The following is a 16816-nucleotide window of genomic DNA, read 5'->3' as shown; positions in this document are numbered from 1 at the left end:
GGGAGATGTGGAGCAGGGAGCTCCTGTAATACTGCAGGATGGGTTTGAACCGGCCTTTTGAGCTCTCTGTCTGTGGTCTAGTTCTCTGAGGCGCCGTGGAGTGAGTGGCATCTAACACTTAGCAGGGTGCTATGATACAAGAAGCCTGGGTTTGCTGCTGGCTCACTGTGAGCCTGAGCAAGTCCTTTCCGCTCTCTGTGCCTCCGATTTGCCATCTGTAACGGTTAAGGCTGAGCGTTTTGTCATGGCTCCGACGTTCGCGACCTATGCGTGACTTCTAGGGTTGTTTCTTTCATGGCACCTCGCCGTTCCCGGGGCCTGCTGAGCATGGCTGCCCCGGGAGCATTTGCCACCTGGGCCTGGTGTGCTGGAACGTGGCACTGTGACCTGGGGAGCCGTTTCGGAGTTCGACACGACAAGTTTCTTATTAAACAGTTTCAATATTTTCCTGAGGGAGAAGAGAGCAGGATGCTAGAAACGTGGGGCTTGCTGCTTTTGTATTCTCTTTGCCAGGGCTGGCTCCAGGACAAACAGCCAGCTCTTATGCTAACCCTGCCCTCCCTACGGGGCGGAGGGGGGTAGCAGTGTCATTGGAAATCCTGGCTTTGAGGTATAAAGTCCTAGATGGTGAGTGGGACCTCCCTCCCTCCCTCCCCGTGATGCACTGTGTTAGCAACCCAGCGGAGGTGCCTGAGCAGAAACCCCTCTGAGGGAAGAAAGGGGGTGCCTGGGAGAGTGTCCTGTGCCAGGTCTCTCAGCCTTTGGAGCTTGCTCCCCTCCCCCCGGATCTGTAGCAGCCTGAGTTTGTTAAGCTTCAGGACATGGTCCTACTGATTTTTCTCTCCCACCCCGTAAGGAGATGGGTGAGGGGCAGGGCTGGTAGCAGGCAGGGTTTTTGTTGCTGTAGGGCGTCCTGGGGCCGGTTTGTTTGTGTGTGTGCTGTTAAAAGTTTGGCCAGTCCCTCCTAGCATTGGATCAGTGCTCCTGTATTGCAGAGCAACAAAACTCCGAGGAAATAGACACATGAACCTTTCTCAAGCCCCTCCGTGAGGCCCCTCCGTGAGGAGGTGCGAGAGAAATGCAGAATGTTATGGGCAATGACTGGGGAGAGACTAACTCAGCTCATTCTATTTAGCTGACCCGAGGGAAGGTAAAAAGGTGACTGGATCGTGGGCTGTAAGTACATACGCAGGGAGAAGATTTCTGAGAGAAGATTCTTTAACTTAGTGCACGCAGGCCGAATGAGATCGAGTGCATTAGAAAAACTGAGCCTAGAAATAAGGCACAAACATTTAGCAGTAAAGGCAGTTCTCCTTTGGGACAACGGACTGAGGGAACTGGTCTATTCTCAGTCACCTGGAGTGATGTCTCTCAGAGCTACGCTTTAGTTCAGCCAGGAGTTGTGGGCTCGATGCAGGAATTTCTGGACAAAATCCTCTGGTCTGTGATATGTGAGAGGTCAGGTCCCTTCTGTCCTTGAAATCTGTGAATAAGGTGCTGTAGAGAGCCTGGCCCACTGAGAGGAAAACTTTGGGGAGAAGAAATGAAGATGGATGGTCTTTCAGGAAATAAAGTAGGGAAATGCCCTTGCAAAAGCTACGTGAAAGTAAGGATGATTCTGAAGGGGGATGCAGGATCTTCAGGCTGCTATTTAAGAACAAGTACCTGGCACTGGACACTTCAGATGCAGTCACCATCCTGAGGAGCTTCCATTCCAGGGTGAAACCTCAAGCACCAGCTCCCGAGAGGGCAATGAATATATGCCAGCATGGTGCAGCTACATGAAGGGAGATCAGGGAGACTGGGGGGGAGCGGGAGGATGCTGCAGGTGTAGAAAGAACAATGGAAAGGGAGCTGTTAGCAGGAGTATCTGGGGACTCCTGGGTCCCTCGAGCTGTGATGGGAGAGCAGGTTTGGATCAGGACTCACCCTGGTTGCCACTGCAAAGGGCTCATGGACTTTAGGGCCAGAAGGGAGCACGCTAGCCTGGCCTCTTTCATAGCACAGGCCAGAGAATTCCTCCATTGAGTCTCCCACCTGTTCTCCAGGTTCCCGGGCCGTGTGGCTGTGAGCACAACCCCACCCACTCGCCTCACTCACCGTTCCACCCCAGTTGGGCTGGCTGACTCCGAAGGGCCCGTGTGTCCTAGTTTCTTGGGTGTGGCCAGGACTCGCAGGGTCCTTTCACAACTGATTAAAATTGTGCTGTGGGCATGATGCCCTGGGGGCTCTCCCCACCAAGGAGAAACCCTCCAAAGTAATTCTGAATAGCCGTGGGGCAGGGGGGGCGTGCATGTGTGCGGCGGGGTGGGATCTCGCATCCCTTTTCCGGGCCATCAGGACTTGGATTCCTTGTGGTGGAGCCTGACTGCAGATCACACGGGAGGCTGATTTCATCTTGGCCCATGAGTTCCTTGCCTTTTAAGGAGGGGATTTTATGGCGTGGCAGAAAGTTGCATGGTCCCAGGGTCAAGAGAACAAAGCAAGCTTCCCCTGCCAGATCTCACATGCTTGAGACGGAGGAGACCTCTTGGCTGCTCTGCTCCTGCTGGCCCCATGCAAGAGACTGGAGGATCCCAGGCAGGAGAGCTGTGGGTGATGTGTTGGTGAAGGGGCAGCCATGTGATGTTCTTTGGGAGCTTGGAAGATATCCCATTGACTGCTTGAATGTCAGGAGCCAGATTCTGACCATATTTACACCAGTGTCAGTCAGTCAGCCACTCCGCTGAGGGCGTCCACAGCTGCATAATTAAGGACAGAGTCTGCGCCCCATCCCTCTTAGTATTAGTTTGCTAATTAAAAAACAGAGCTAATGAATATTTACGGTGCTGGCAGATGCTCCAGGGGCTCATGGAGGGACTGTCTCTGCAGCAGAGTTAGAACCCGGGGGCTCCCAGCTCTCTGGAATGCTTTAGCTTTGCAGGGAAATCTCCCTAGCATTAAGCTTTTCTCACAACAGTCTCGGGCTGCTCTGGGTCAGCCAGGACAGGAAAATGGCAGGACCACTCCTCCCCTCCCCACGTATTTTGACCTGTTCGCTTAAGCCAAGACCACAGATGTGGGATGGCTTGTGTGTTTCATGTATGTAGGTAGCACGCCAAGTGGGTTTTTAGATACGACGTGTGTGCAAAGTGGAATATATTGAATAAATGTTGGTGTATCTATGTGCATGGCGAAGTCTCCTGCCTGTCTGGGTTCTGCGTTCCTTGGTTTCGTGGCTCGAGTCCCTCCGACTCCAGGACGCAGTACGTGGCTTTCGCAGCCCCCCACGGCCTGCTTGGCAAGGTTTGGGAGGACATTACCTTCTGAAAGTTGCTTGAATTCTCTTGTCAGCGAGCTCTCACACCTCACCAATGCAGCATTTGTCTCGGCGTGGCTGCGTTGCAGATGCAACCTCTTGCGGTGTCCCGTTCCTCACTGCTGTTTGTCTGAGGAAGTGCTGCGCCGGGGGAAGAGGGTGGGGGTTTTATAATTGATGTTTTAAAAGATAGTCAAGGCCCCCTTTTAAAGAGCCCCTCGCCCCAAACCCTAGCCGGTTTATACTGCATACTCTGTGCTACCCTCAGAGGGCTGTGTGTGTGGGAGAGGGGAATAATTACACTCTGGCTCTGCACAGCCCTGCTGTGGCCACACCTGGAGGGATGTGTATAGCTTAGGGAGGATGTGGTGGAACCACAGGAGGGGACAAGGGTCTGAGAGGAGACTGTGAACAGGAGGGTTTTGAGAGGGGAACATAACCGCAGTCTGTGAACGCCTCCTGTGTAACAATCTGAATGGAGGGGAGCTGGGAAATGGATACAGTTGCATCTAGGCGTTGCTATTAAGAACAGGGTCCTAACAGTTGGGTGCAGAACACAAGGCTTCTAAGAGGGGTGGTGAAGGCACCGTTCTAGCAGAGATTAGTGCACAGTTGTGGGTGGTGATGGTGTGGCAGGGCCCTGAGAAGTGCAGGGGAGTCAGTCTTGCTGAGCTATGCCATCACCGTGTTTCCTGCTCCGATTCAGCACCACTGGCTGCTGTTAGTAAACCAGGATGTGAGCTTTCCGGACCTTCCTTGCTCCAAACCCCCTCTTCGGCACCTCGTCACAGTGCAGAGCACACTACCAGCCTTGTTTTTCTGCCTTGCACAAGCTGGCGCTCACGAGCAGGGCTTGTGGGTAGCAAGGGGGGACCCTTCAAAGGGTCAGAGAAGCTCCCCGCAAGTTGTGAAGTTTCTCTGTGGCTCGTTGGCCTGAAAAATTGCATAGGGGATCCTGGGAGAACAGGCCACCTGGTGAGATGTCAGGTACTTGCTGTCTCTGGTTAGGCTGGTTATCAAGGCTCAAGAGGTTGTATGGGATTTGGAGGGTTATCCCTACCCTAGGAGCCCCTTGGATGTCCCAGAGCAGGCAAGGGGCTGGAAGTGGACTCCTCCTAATGCCCTCTGGTGCTGTACAGACCTTTCAATCTGCTCAGGCAAACAAACAGGAGAAACAGGTACATGCATGCACCGAAGTGGGTATTCACCTACGAAAGCGCATGCTTCAAAATGGCTGTTAGTCTATAAGGTGCCACACGACTCTTTGCCACTTAAACAGGAGAAAGTGGCACTTTCAACGCCTTTTGTTGGGAGATCTCGAGAGACTGCTGTTTGCTTTCCAGGGAAACCAGGCTTTTCACCAGGCTCCAGGCCTTTCTTCTTTTCTCTCCCCATTTGTTCATTTAGTTCCCCAAATACATCGGGTTTGTTTGTGCATTCAGTGGGGCAAGCTCCCTGGCCTTTTGCCTCTGGAGACAGGCTCTGCTCAGGTAACAGAGGAAGAGGAGTTAGATTCATCAGCTTTGTCCCTAGCAGAGGCTAGTCCACAACACACAACCATGGAAGGACTGGGAGTGTCTGGGGCTGGGAGGGGGGATGGAAATAGTGGGGTGGCGGGTCAGTGTTGAAATAACAAAGGGGCTGCAGGTCGGTTAGCATGAGAGTGACTGGGTAAGAGCAGGACTGGACTAGCAGGAAGTGCTGGAGGTGAGGACTGAGGTACCTCAGTGGAGCTGGGGGGTGAGGCCCTGGCTTGAAATAGCAGGGGAGAATGCAGGTGAGGTTTGAGGAGCATCAGCACAGTTCAGTGGAGTGCTGGGGGGGAGCCCAGGGGCTGCAGGTGGGGAGTGAGGTGTGATGGCATAGCTGAGGTTGTGGAGGGCAGGACAGGAATAGCGGCGGGGCTGCGGGTCTGAGTTGGAGAGCACCAGCACTTGATAGCATTGTCTTGCTGTAGTTCTATGAGTTCCTTCCCTTTCACAGGCACTCCGCTCCCCCCAGGTCATTAAGAGCAATCGCTGGATGAGGAGAGTGGGGATTTTACCAGCTTGTAAGGGCAGTCCCACAGCAGTCAGAGGCTTGTGAGTCTCTGTTCGGTTGTGGCGCTCTGCAGACCACTGGCTGATGAGCAGAAGAGGACTGGGCTGGAATCTGCTCTGTGTTCCAGAGGGTACGTGATGGTCTGGGCAGGCCGAGGAACCTGCCCTCTGTGGGAGCCGATGCTTTCCTCAGGGCACGTTTCCTACGGACACATGGTGCTAGTTTGAAGGTGCTATTCGCCACCAGCCGCTGGGGCTCGTGGAAGTAGATGCAGACTGTGCCCTCCAGCTGGGATCCCTGGCAATCCCAAGTACATTTCCGCTGTGATTACATAGGATCCGCATGCTTGGGGTTCTGTGTGTGAGCGTTTCTCCTTTCGGTTGCTCCTAGCACATTGGAAGCAAAATGCTATAGCTGAGAAATAACCAGACTCCCACTGGAAATACACGCTGTGACTGGCTGAGCTGCGTTGCCATGGGCCAGTCGGTGCAGGGCTGACCTGACATAGGAAGTTGTGACTCTTGCATGCATGTGTAATTCTGCACAAGGCTTCTTCTGCCTTGGTCCCTGCTTTAGAAGGAAACCTCCTTAGATCCTATTGTTAGGGACAGAAGGTGGGGTAAGGAGAGGGAACCCCCTCAGATAAGAATTGAGTTGGGTTGTGAAAGCAGCTGCTGTTGGAATTAAAATCTCCTGGAATAATCTAGGCCTGGGACCCTTGAGTCCTAGAGACACTTTTCTATGAGGCATAAGTGCAAACCATCGGCAGATGTTTGTCACAGTGGCTGGTTCTGGACAGGGGCCTGTCTTTTAATAAGTGGTCAGTTTCAAACCGTTCCAATTGACGTTGCCTTTCGCTGAGCATTGCTGGAGTGTTTGCTCAGGGCTGGTCAGAGTTTGGGTTCGTAGATCTTCTGCTGGGGAAGACAGACGCTTTGGCAGACAGGTGGGCAGGGGGAATCCTCAGGTGGTTAAAGCAGAGGAGCTAGATGCCAGGCTTTGCAGAGTCTTGGTCCCAGGCCAGGGTAGATGCCAGCTGCCTCTGCAGCTCAGCCTGCCGGAAAGGAGCTGCGCTAGCTGGAGCAAGGCCCCTTTTATAGCCATGGGGTCTGCAGAGCTGGCTGTGCAGCGTGGGCCCTTTGACGAAGGGCAGGGCTCAGCCCAGCGGGTTCGGCTAACTGGAGTCCAGTAAAACCAGAGCTTTCCCTGCGTGTGCATATTTCTGCTGATGATTTTTTGCCTGGGGCCTCTCCAGGGCCGGCACGTCGGGGAGGAAATGGTGAGACGTGGCAGGCCTGGAATCCCAGCCTGCTGCGGTTTCTCAAGCCTTTGACTTGTGGAAGCAATTTGAAGGCTAGCAGGGCTGCTTGTCATTTCCTGTCCCTTCCTCCAGTGGGGTCCCGAGGCTCTTCGGACGCAGCAGTGCCCGATGGCAGCCCCTCATTAACACAGGATACTGCCCAGCATCTCACTCAGGCCAGCCGCTCCCTAATTGCTTACAAAAGGGAAACGGGTGGGGGGAAGGGGAAGAGTGAGCGGGGGGGGTGATGGGCATTGCTGTGGGGTGGGGCAGCTGCTAATTGACTGGGAGTTAGAAGCAGAAAGCTGGCACTGCTCCCATCCTGAGTGATGGCCCCTGGAGGTCTCCTGGTTCCAGCCCCTTGGAGTCCACCGTATGATGTTTGCATTTGGAAACCCTGAGATTCTCCTTCCCTGAGCCTATTTGGGTCTCCTTGTTCTTCAGGGGCTGCTTGTACCCTCGGCAGAGGGGTTTAAATGTATTCATAACTCAGGGTGGCCACTCCAGAGGGAGAAAAAGTCAACTGCAGGGAAATGTCCATGCGCTTAGAAGCTGAGAGCTACGGGGGCCGCTAGAGAAATGTCCAGAGGCTGGCCACGGAGCAGAAAGTCTGACCCGGGAGGGCGGTAATACCACAGGCCAGCATGGGTGGGTGTGTCTGTATATGAATTGTAATTTGTATTGCAGTAGAGCCTAGAGGCCCCAACCAGTGATTGGGGTCTTATTGTGCTAGGCGCTGTACGAACATATAACGGAACGATGCTCCCTGCCCCAAAAAGCTTCCAATCTAAGTACTTGGTGAGAGGTAACTAAAGCTGCAACAGATGGGGTGGAGCACCAGATAAGAGGGAGACCATTGTGATTGGTATAGCAAGCAGTAGTCAGAGCACACATGCATACACATGCAAGAACGGCCATACTGGGTCAGACCAATGGTCCATCTAGCCCAGTATCCTGTCTTCCGACAGTGGCCAATGCAGGTGCTTCAGAGGGAATGAACAGAACAGGGAATCATCAAGTGATCCATCCCGTCGTCCAATTCCAGCTTTTGCTGTTCAGAGGCTAGGGACACCTAGAACATGGGGTTGTATCCCTGGCCATCTTGGCGAATAGCCATTGATGGGCCTATCCTCCAGGAATTTATCTAATTCTTTTTTGGCATTCACAACATCCCCTAGCAGTGAGTTCGACAGGTTGATGAAGAACTTCCTTATGTTTGTTTTAAACCTGCTGCTTATTAATTTCACTAGGTGACCCCTGGTTCTCATGTTATATGAAGGAGTAAATAACATTTCCTGGTCACTTTCTCTATACCATTCATGATTTTATAGCTTGTTGTTGACATTCTTTCATCTGCAAGAGACGGTGGGAATTGCAGCCTATGACGTAGATGGTTTGCAATGTCTCATGTGACTGAATAGACCAATCTGAGATTTGCGTGATCTTTGCCAGTTATTACAAATGTATGTTTCTTGGTTGGGAGCAGCTTGCTTCCTATGGGCTCTTTTCTCTTCAAGCTGTAGGAGCCAGCTCCTGTCACGGACTTTGATGCCCTGATGGAGACAATGGCACCGGTTTTTACAATCACTTTCCAAGATTTCCCATCGGTCAGGATCAATTCCAAATTCCTTCATATCTCACTTGCCTGTTTCTATCTAGTGAAGCTTGGGACATCCTGTTGTTCTTGTTCCCTCTGAGAGCTCCCCGTATAGCATGTCCTTGGGTATGCATCCGTCTTCCAACCTACTCAGATCACATCTCCCCGTAGCCATCTTTTTTCCAAGCCGGACAGTCCCAAACTTTTCAATCTTTCCTCATAGGGAAGCTGTTCCATCCCCTTCATCATTTTTGTTGCCCTTCTCTGTACTTTTTCGGATTCCAATAAATCTTTTTTTGAGACAGGACCCCCAGAACTGCATGCCGTATTCGAGGTCTGGGCGTACCATGGGTTTATATAGTGGCAGTATGCTACTTACTGTCTTATTGTCTATCCCTTTCCTAATGGTTCCTAACATTCTGTTCGCTTTTTCAACTGCCTCCTCACATTGACTGGATGTTTTCCAAGAACCATCCACAATGACTTCAAGATCTCTTTCTTGAGTGGTAACAGCTTATTTAGACCCCATCATTTTGTATGTATAGTTGGGATTGTTTTCCAACATGCATTATGTTGCATTTATCAACGTGGAATTTCGTCTGCCATTTTGTTGCCTGGTCACCCAGTTTTGTGACATCCTTTTGTCGCTCTTCAGGGTTAGCTTCGGACTTAACTATCTTGAGTAATTTTGTATTGTGTGCAAATTTTGCCCTCTCACTGTTTACCCCCTTTTCAGATAATTTATGAATATGTTGAACAGCACAGGTCCCAGGACAGATCCCTGGGGGACCCCACTATTTACCTCTCTCCACTGTGAAAGCTGACCATTTATTTCTACCCTTTGTTCCCTGTTTTAACCAGTTGCTGATCCATGAGCGGTCCTTCCCTCTGATCCCATGACAGCTTACTTTGCTGAAGAGCTGTTGGGGAGGAGCCTTGTCAAAGGCTTTCTGAAAGTCCAAGTACACTATATCCACTGGATCACTCTTGTCCACATGTTTGTTGACCCCCTCACATGCTCATGTAGGGGGGGAGTGTGTATATGTCCATATGTATATATGCCTTTCTGGTTGGTTCTGAAATGTTCCCCTCTGTATTTATTTTTCATTTATTTGTTAAGAGGCCTTGCTGGCCAGAAGATGGACTGGTGGGAAGAGAGGAGTTGGGCCCCGAGAGGCCTTGCTAGTTCCCGACAAACCTCTGCCTAGTAAATGGGCTGGAGAAACCCAAACAAAATCTGGAGACATCCACATACATGCTGGGTTTTCTTAGGGGGAACTAATGGGGCCTTTGCCCTGGTCTCTGCCTCTGGCACACACACAGCAGCCATTCAGCCAAGCTGGAGAAACAGCCTTTATATAAACAGCACCGACTTCAAACATCAATAAGCTCCCCCCCCCCGCCCCCACGCCTTTAGTAACTGAGCCTCTCCAGGGTGCTTTCCCAATCCACAGTGAAGTATTTTTTCCCTTTGCTGTTAAAGCATGTGTGCTCACACGCAGACCAGCTCACTGGGAAAGTACATAGCTTCGTCTTCTGTGTTTCTTTAGTGCGTGGTGGAAACCCTCTAGGCCCGTTACTGATTGCATGTCCGATCCCTGTATTTCTGACAGGCGTAGAGCTGCCTTTTAGGAACACAGTCGTCTGCTGTGCCGACGCCAGATGCTTCAGAGGAAGAAACCCTGCAGTCTCACTGATGGGAAAACCTGTCCCAGAGAAGTTTCCTCCTAACCCTCATTAGTTCGCGTAGAGTGTGCCTTGTAGCAGGAGGGTTTGTAGCCCTTCCCAGGTTCCTGTTTATGTTTTATACGTATTATGATATCGCTGGATATTCATATAAATGTCTAGTCCCATTTTGAAGCCTGATAAATTCAGTCTCCATGGCATCCTGTGGCAGTGAGTTCCACAGGATGGCTCTGTGCCGTCTGTAAATGTATTCCTTTTATCATGTTTCAATCTGCTGCCTTTCTGTACCATTGACTGCCCCTCATTCCTGTGTTATGAGACAGGGTAAAGAGGAGTTCCCTGGTTGCTTTCCCTCTGTGAGCATCTCCCTGCCATCTGTGTTCCTAGTCCCACCCTCCCTCACAGCACTTCTTAAATAAGGCTTCCTTTTAGCTCAAATTAGCGTGGCTCTCCCTCTCCCCAGAATCCCTCGTCTGTCCTCCCAAGCCTATGACTGCTGTGGAACTGCCCTTACAGCAAGAGCAGGCCCTTCTCTGCATGTATCAGCAGAGACTCAAAGCGCTTTATGAGCAATAAATGAACTGAACATAAACAACCCTGGGAGGCTGGGGCCCGATCCTAATGAGGGGTGCTGAACGCTATCCTTTCCAGGCACTCGGCACTTTAAGGGCTTGGCGCACAGGTGAGCATTACCTCTAGGTTGCAGATGGGCAAACTGAGGCACAGAGCGGTGAAGTGACTTGCCCAGAACTGTGTAACGAGTGTGTGGCAGAGCTCGGCGTAGACCCCGGGAGCCCTAACTCCCAGCCCCACTGGAGAGCCCTGGGATGGGCAGGCACCGGGGCGGGGCGGAACATGGGCTCTACGCTGGAGCACGTTTCTGGGAGCCTAGTGGCATGGGGTGGAAGGCAGGGAGGAGCCAGGCGCGTTCCAGGAGGGGACCCTCTGAAAGGAGGGAACCGCGATGAAAAACAACCCCATTCTGCTCTTCCCATCTCCCAGCTTTGGGATGTGGCCAGAGGAAGGAGGGGAAAGGGGCTATAGCTCTGTTACCGCGGTGACAGGAGAGTGGCGTTTCTAGCCCGCCGAGGCTCTGTATGCTCCCATTATCCACTCCCCCAGCAATAACCCTGACCCTGCCTGCTGCTGCCCTGCAGTGCTTTTCCTAAACAGCTAATTGTCCCCCACTTCCTCTGCTGCCCTCCACCTCCTTGACCAGACAGAGCAGGTCCTGCCCCGGCTGTTTCAGCTGCCTGGAAGCCAGCGACCTTGTTCAGGGTTACATAGGATCGGAGTTGGATTCCCAGCATGCATTCTCCACGGTTCTGGGTGCCACAGACCTGCTGTGTGAGGGGAGTGAACGGGGGGAGTTGCTTAAATCTTTCTGGGCTCTGTTTTGCGGGGTGAGGACGTCCACCACTGGAGTGGGAGGGTGAACTCGTTCAAGCCCTTTAGGCACTCGGGTCAGCTCGAGATACTACCGTTAGCCAGTCAGTTTGGCTGCCTCATGACTGCGTGTGACCGTAACGGAATACATCGGTCTGTTTTATTAGCCCCTCCTCAAAGACAGCTGTCAGTCTGCTAGCTCTGGCCCCCGTTTGGCGCTGCAGAGAGTCGTGCCTCCCCATGGCACGCAGACATCTCTGTGTGGGGCACACCTGGCTGCTGCTGGAGGCAGGGACTCTGTTACGGGAGGCTGATGAATCGTGAAGGATTATGAGCTCCTTGGGTTGCTGTGTGAAGCATGTAGTGAGCTGAGAAATGCCCAGGGCTTTCTTGTGTGGCCAAGGCCTGAGCTGGTCTGCTCCTGTCCGCGTTCCATGTGACAGCTGGGGCAGGAGTTGATGTACAGGAAAAATTAGGTAGGCACCATTGCGGGTAGCCAGTGAGGCTCCTCCAGGACCGAGGCTGGAATGGAGTCTGGGGAGTTGGGAGCAGCCTGGCCAGTGTAGATCTGATGCAGATCCCCACTGATCTGCATGAGCACCCCAAAAACGAGCAGCCCTCCAGTAGTTCCAAGCGAGGCATTTTTTCCCCCTTGCTGTACAGAAGAAATGTCAAATTATTTTGTTTACCTTCTCGAGCAAGTGCAAGACTGGGCTGAAGAATCCCTTCTCGGCTCCCTCCCAAATACAGGCAACCTTTATACTGCGTCAGGTGCAAGCTGTTTGTCTCCAAGCAGCAAGATATTTGCTTACCTTTGTGCTGGGGAACATCCTTCCACTTCCCATGTGTCAAATGTCTTCCCCGCTCCCTTTAACCCCTCCTGCACTGGCCTCCCACCCAAGGGCACTTCCTTGCTTTCCCTGCTCCCAAACGGGTATCCCGTGTTTCTTGTTTGGCCGAGCATCAGCCCTCTAGGAAAAGGACTTGAACTCTGTGTGTTTTGTAGCACACTAGGTGCAGTATTTGCTGTTAGTTTGTGTCCCATGTGTGGTCCGGGCTTCGCAGAAAGCATGGAAAGCATTGTCCTGGCCCGAGAGCACTTAGACAGGGTCTGTGCTAGGCAGCAGGGAGCGCCCAGGGCATGACAAGCCCCTGGAGTACACGAACAGGATTGTGGGGTGACTCCAGTTTGGCATGTGCATGCGTTGGCTTGCTGTTTGGCGATTTCTGTATTGAAGCGGGTTCTCTTGGGGTATTTGGGTGGCCTGCTCCATGATGTGATCTATGTCTCTGGTGGAGTGTCCTTGTCTGATGAAGACGGTTTTATGTGTGATAAAGTGTGTATCCCAGACTTTCTCCTTGGAGCCTGTTCTGGGGTCTCTGAGTGCCTGGCTGTAGATAACCGATTTCTTGGTGTGTTTGGGGGTTACTGGATCTGTGGAGGTAGGAGTGGTGATCTGTGGGTTTCTTGTATATAGTTGTGTGCAGCACCCTTGCTGACGGTGATGTCTAGGAAGTTGATGCTACCGTCACCTAGTTGTTGATGCTGGTTGTCACCTACCACCCCACACTGGAACCCAAACGGGGTATCCTCTGTTAGACCTGACCAGCTGCGTGTATCCCACCGGCCTTCGGGGCTGGCTGGCTGGTGTGCTGGAGCAGGCCTAGTTAATGGTGTGAGACCTGACATGCTCCATGCCTGCTGCCCCTCCCAGCCATCAGCCCCCTCTGGTTTTATAGGGTTAGGTTTCCCCCTCTGATGGGCTGCAGATGTCTCAAGCAGCAGCAGGCGAGTCAGGGCTCTGAGAGTCAAGAGGATGCCCGTCTGCATGGGGGGCCTGTGATACCATGTCAGAGAGCCTTTGCCAGAGGGGCAGGGCAGGCCTGTGAGCAGCCTGAGGAGGGCGAAGTGGGGAACACTGCACAGGCCCCCACGTGTGGCGTCTGGCTCAGCAGCTTGTTTCTCGCGGCTATCCTGTGGGGCAGCCCAGCTTCTCCTTGCTGCGGTGCTGGGGCCAGCTGGGAGCGTCCCTCTCCCAGACTGCTCCCCTAGCCACACTCCTTGCTTGATTCCTAATTGCAGCCGTCTCACCCAGAAGGAAATTTCCACCTCCTGGACGGTCCGTGGTGGCAGGTCGTGGCTTGAGGCCTCACTATGGGGCTAACAGGGCTGAAGTGTCCCCTCAGACACTGTAGAGCCATGGTTCTCACCCAGGGGGCACGTGTACCCCTGGGGGTACGCAGAGCTCTTCCAGGGGGTCCATCAACTCAGCTAGGTATTTGCCTAGTTTTACAACAGGCGACATAGAAAGCACTGGGAAAGTCAGGACAAGCTAAAATTTCATACAGACAATGACTGGTTTATACTGCTCTGTATACTATACGCTGCAATGTAAGGACAATAGTTATATTCCAATCTATTTATTTTGTAATTATACGGTAAAAAGGAGAAAGTCAGCAATTGTTCAGTAATAGTGAGCTGGGACACCTTTGTCGTTTTATGTCTGATTTTGTAGGCAAGTCGTTTTTAAGGGAGGTCAAACTTGGGGGTAGGCAGGACAAATCAGATTCCTAAAAGGTTGCAGCAGTCTGGAAAGGTTGAGAGCCACAGCTATAGAGCCTCCCCTCTGGGCAGCTTCTGGCCCCTGGGATAGGCAACACGACTGATGAGGTGGGAGATCCAGAGTTTTCACTGGGGGGGCATTCCTTAACCGCCCTTTTCTCCCAACCTATCATTCCCAGGAGAGCTTGCGACAGAGAGACTTTTCCTCCTGCAGCTTCCTTTCCTTACTGTTGCCTGCAGCAGAGAACAGGGCTGCAAACACCTCGTGCAGCAGCCGCCATCACTGTGCAAAGCCTGAGTTGATCAAGCCATCAGCCGTTACAACTGCTCAGGGTCTCCCTGTTCTCTCTGCTCCAGGCATGTGGGGGGTTCAGGTCCTGCTGGCTTGTGTCTGCCTGTGGTTTCCCAGCTAAGCCTCTCTCCTTTCTCTCCCCCTGCCCCGCTCTCCTATTCCCTCCTGCGGAACAGAGATCTATGCATTGGAAAACACCAGCCCCGTTTCCCTTCCTCCCCAGGGGCTGGTGCAGAGCTGCTGCCTTGGGCCTCTTCTCCAGGCCACTCTGAAAGGTCCCAGCTGATGACATTCTGCTGCTTCCTCTGGAGAGGCCTCTTTGTAGTTATAGGGCTTGCCACACAGAGGGACTGTCTGATTGTGGTGGGTGGAAATCTCGCCCCCATGGGTCTCTTGAAAGGGCAAAGGAGACTGGAGCAGCTGGCGAGGGGAGGGCACCCTCAGTGCTGAGGCAGTTAAAAGCACAGTGGCTGACTGCTGGCTCTTTTGGCAGAAGGCTGCATCTCTAAGTGCTAATTGCCTCGAAAGAGCGTTAATGAGCTGCTAGCTGAATTGGTGGGTGCGTGTTCCTTTCCCCTCCTCTCCTTTCACCCAGGCTGGCTTCCGCTCCTCAGCCTGAGCAGGACCGAGGGCCCCCTTTGTGGTCAGCTAAACTGTTTACTTTGGGATAAAGAGTCGGAGCGGAGCGGCTTGAAAGGGTCTGCCCCTGGGAGCTGCTGGAACCCTGACTTGGAGCCCCGCTCAGGGATGCGCTGAGGGGACAAAGCCGTTACCGCCAAGTGGCTCCCCAACCTGCAGAACGGCTTTCTGAGCCTTGCGGCCCCCAGGCAGGGAGACAGAGCCAGGGCTGGTATGGGAGTGAGGGAAGTGGGGAGAGGAACAGGGAACAGCTGAGTCCGAGAGCCGTTCCAAGTCTAGCAGCGGCCTGTCAGGAGTGCGAGACATGTAATCTCCAAATTGTGGGGTGTTTCTGAACCGCGTCCAAGGCTGATCCCAGCTTGGGCAGCCTCAGGGCCCTAACCTGTTTCATGGCCCCTTCTACGCTACTTGCTGGAGAGATGTTGTAATTCTCGTAGCAACGGCAGCCGCTGGGATGGCTGTGACCACGGTGATCCCTAGTCAGGTCCTTAGAGCGTCGAGACCGTGGAGGGATTTTTGGGTTCTGAGGGCTGCCAGCAGGGTTGGGGACGAAGGCAGGAAAGTAGGCGAGTAAGGAGGGAGCGGGAGTCTCATGACCAACCCAGCCGGTGGCAGCCCCTCCAGCCAGCGGCGTGTTCCCTTGTCTCCAGGAGCTGTTTGCGGTGGAGGATGCTCATGCACTTGGACAGTCCCAAGCGTTGGTTTCCTCTGTTGTTTAATGAGAAGTGTGTGACATGTGGGCTTGGCAGGCTCCCGAGCCTAGTGCCCCTTCCCTGCAACCTCAGGGGACCCCTCAGCCGCCTCCTGACACAGCCGGGCTGCTGCCTCTTGCTCCAGAACACACTGAGGCCCCCATGCCTTCTGTTCAGCCCTGGGCTCCTCTCACGCCAGCGCTCCAATTGCCTTCTCGCTGGCCCCTTTGGGTCCCGCCTCACTGCCCTCTGACCCTGCCAGGCCGCAGCTGCTAAGGCCCCCTTCTCGCCCACCCAACGGCCCTCACCACATTCCCACTGGCCCCGGGTGTGCGCCTTCACCTGGCCGTTCAGACCCTGCTTCCTATCCTGTGCTCCCCCCATACACCTGTCAGGTAGGGGTCTCCCAGGGGTTGTCAGATGCCATTTCCTATCCCACCCCGACCCACGCTTTATGCTGCCAGCGGGGCCAGCGTCTCCACCCCATGTGTCTCCTCCTTCCACTCCCACCTTCGCCCCCTTCCACACTGCTCCCATAAGTGGGATAGCCCCCTGGTCCCAGCACACCAGCCCCACTTCCCCATTCAACCCCCTCGGAAAGAGCTGCTGCTTCCCTGCCCCACCGCCTTGCCAGGCGGGAGACAGAGTCTGAATCCCTCTTCGTGCCACTGGCTCACCCCACTGCCTCTCCTCGCCCCCCGCTAGCTCACTCTGGCTCACCCCACTGCCTCTCCTCGCCCCCCGCTAGCTCGCTTTGGCTGTCTCATCACACGCAACGCTCCTACACCCCTGCCCCCCCCCCTTCCCTCAGACTCCTGTCTCCCTGCACGATGGCACTGTTGCCGTTTTGAGGAGCTGGGGCGCTGCTGAGGAGAGCCGCTAACGGGCCGTAACTATTCGTATAGGACTGTGCGAGACAGGAGGTCAGACTAGATGATCGAATGGTCCCTCCTGGCTGCGAACGTGACAAAGCTGTGACGTCTCAGCATGTACGTTGTGGTATCTCCAGTTTGTTCCCCCGCATCTGACTGTGGCTAACGAAGCTGCCCCCTCCGGACCACACACCCAGCCCCAGCCGGTTGTTCAGGCACTTGCTGCTGCTTTACCTCAGGTTGAATAACCCCCCTTCCCCCTTTCTTTTCCCCCCGCAGGCTTTTGAGTAACAACAAGATAACAGCGCTGAAGAATGGCTCTTTCTTCGGACTGCGTGCTCTCGAGAAGCTGTAAGTGCCAGGCGGGCCATTGTGAGCTCTGAGCAGCTCTGGGCTCCTAATGAGGGATTGGGAAATTAGTGACCAAAGCAGAGCAAAAATTAAATGGGCG

The 16816-nt window shown here is 53.6% G+C and overlaps 1 protein-coding gene across 1 annotated transcript in view; it reads left to right on the top strand.

Moving 5' to 3' along the window:
- Positions 1-16816, top strand: part of ADGRA2 (adhesion G protein-coupled receptor A2) — a 98039-nt gene that overhangs the window by 25303 nt on the left and 55920 nt on the right. The window contains exon 3 of the mRNA XM_077805540.1: positions 16645-16716. Coding sequence (XP_077661666.1) covers positions 16645-16716 — 72 coding nt within the window. The remainder of the gene's footprint in view (positions 1-16644; positions 16717-16816) is intronic.

The sequence above is a fragment of the Eretmochelys imbricata genome, chromosome 26 (assembly GCF_965152235.1).
Source record: "Eretmochelys imbricata isolate rEreImb1 chromosome 26, rEreImb1.hap1, whole genome shotgun sequence".
Classification (NCBI taxonomy): Eukaryota; Metazoa; Chordata; order Testudines; family Cheloniidae; genus Eretmochelys; species Eretmochelys imbricata.
Note: the sequence above shows the minus strand (reverse complement) of the source record. Positions and strands in the feature narration are given on the sequence as shown.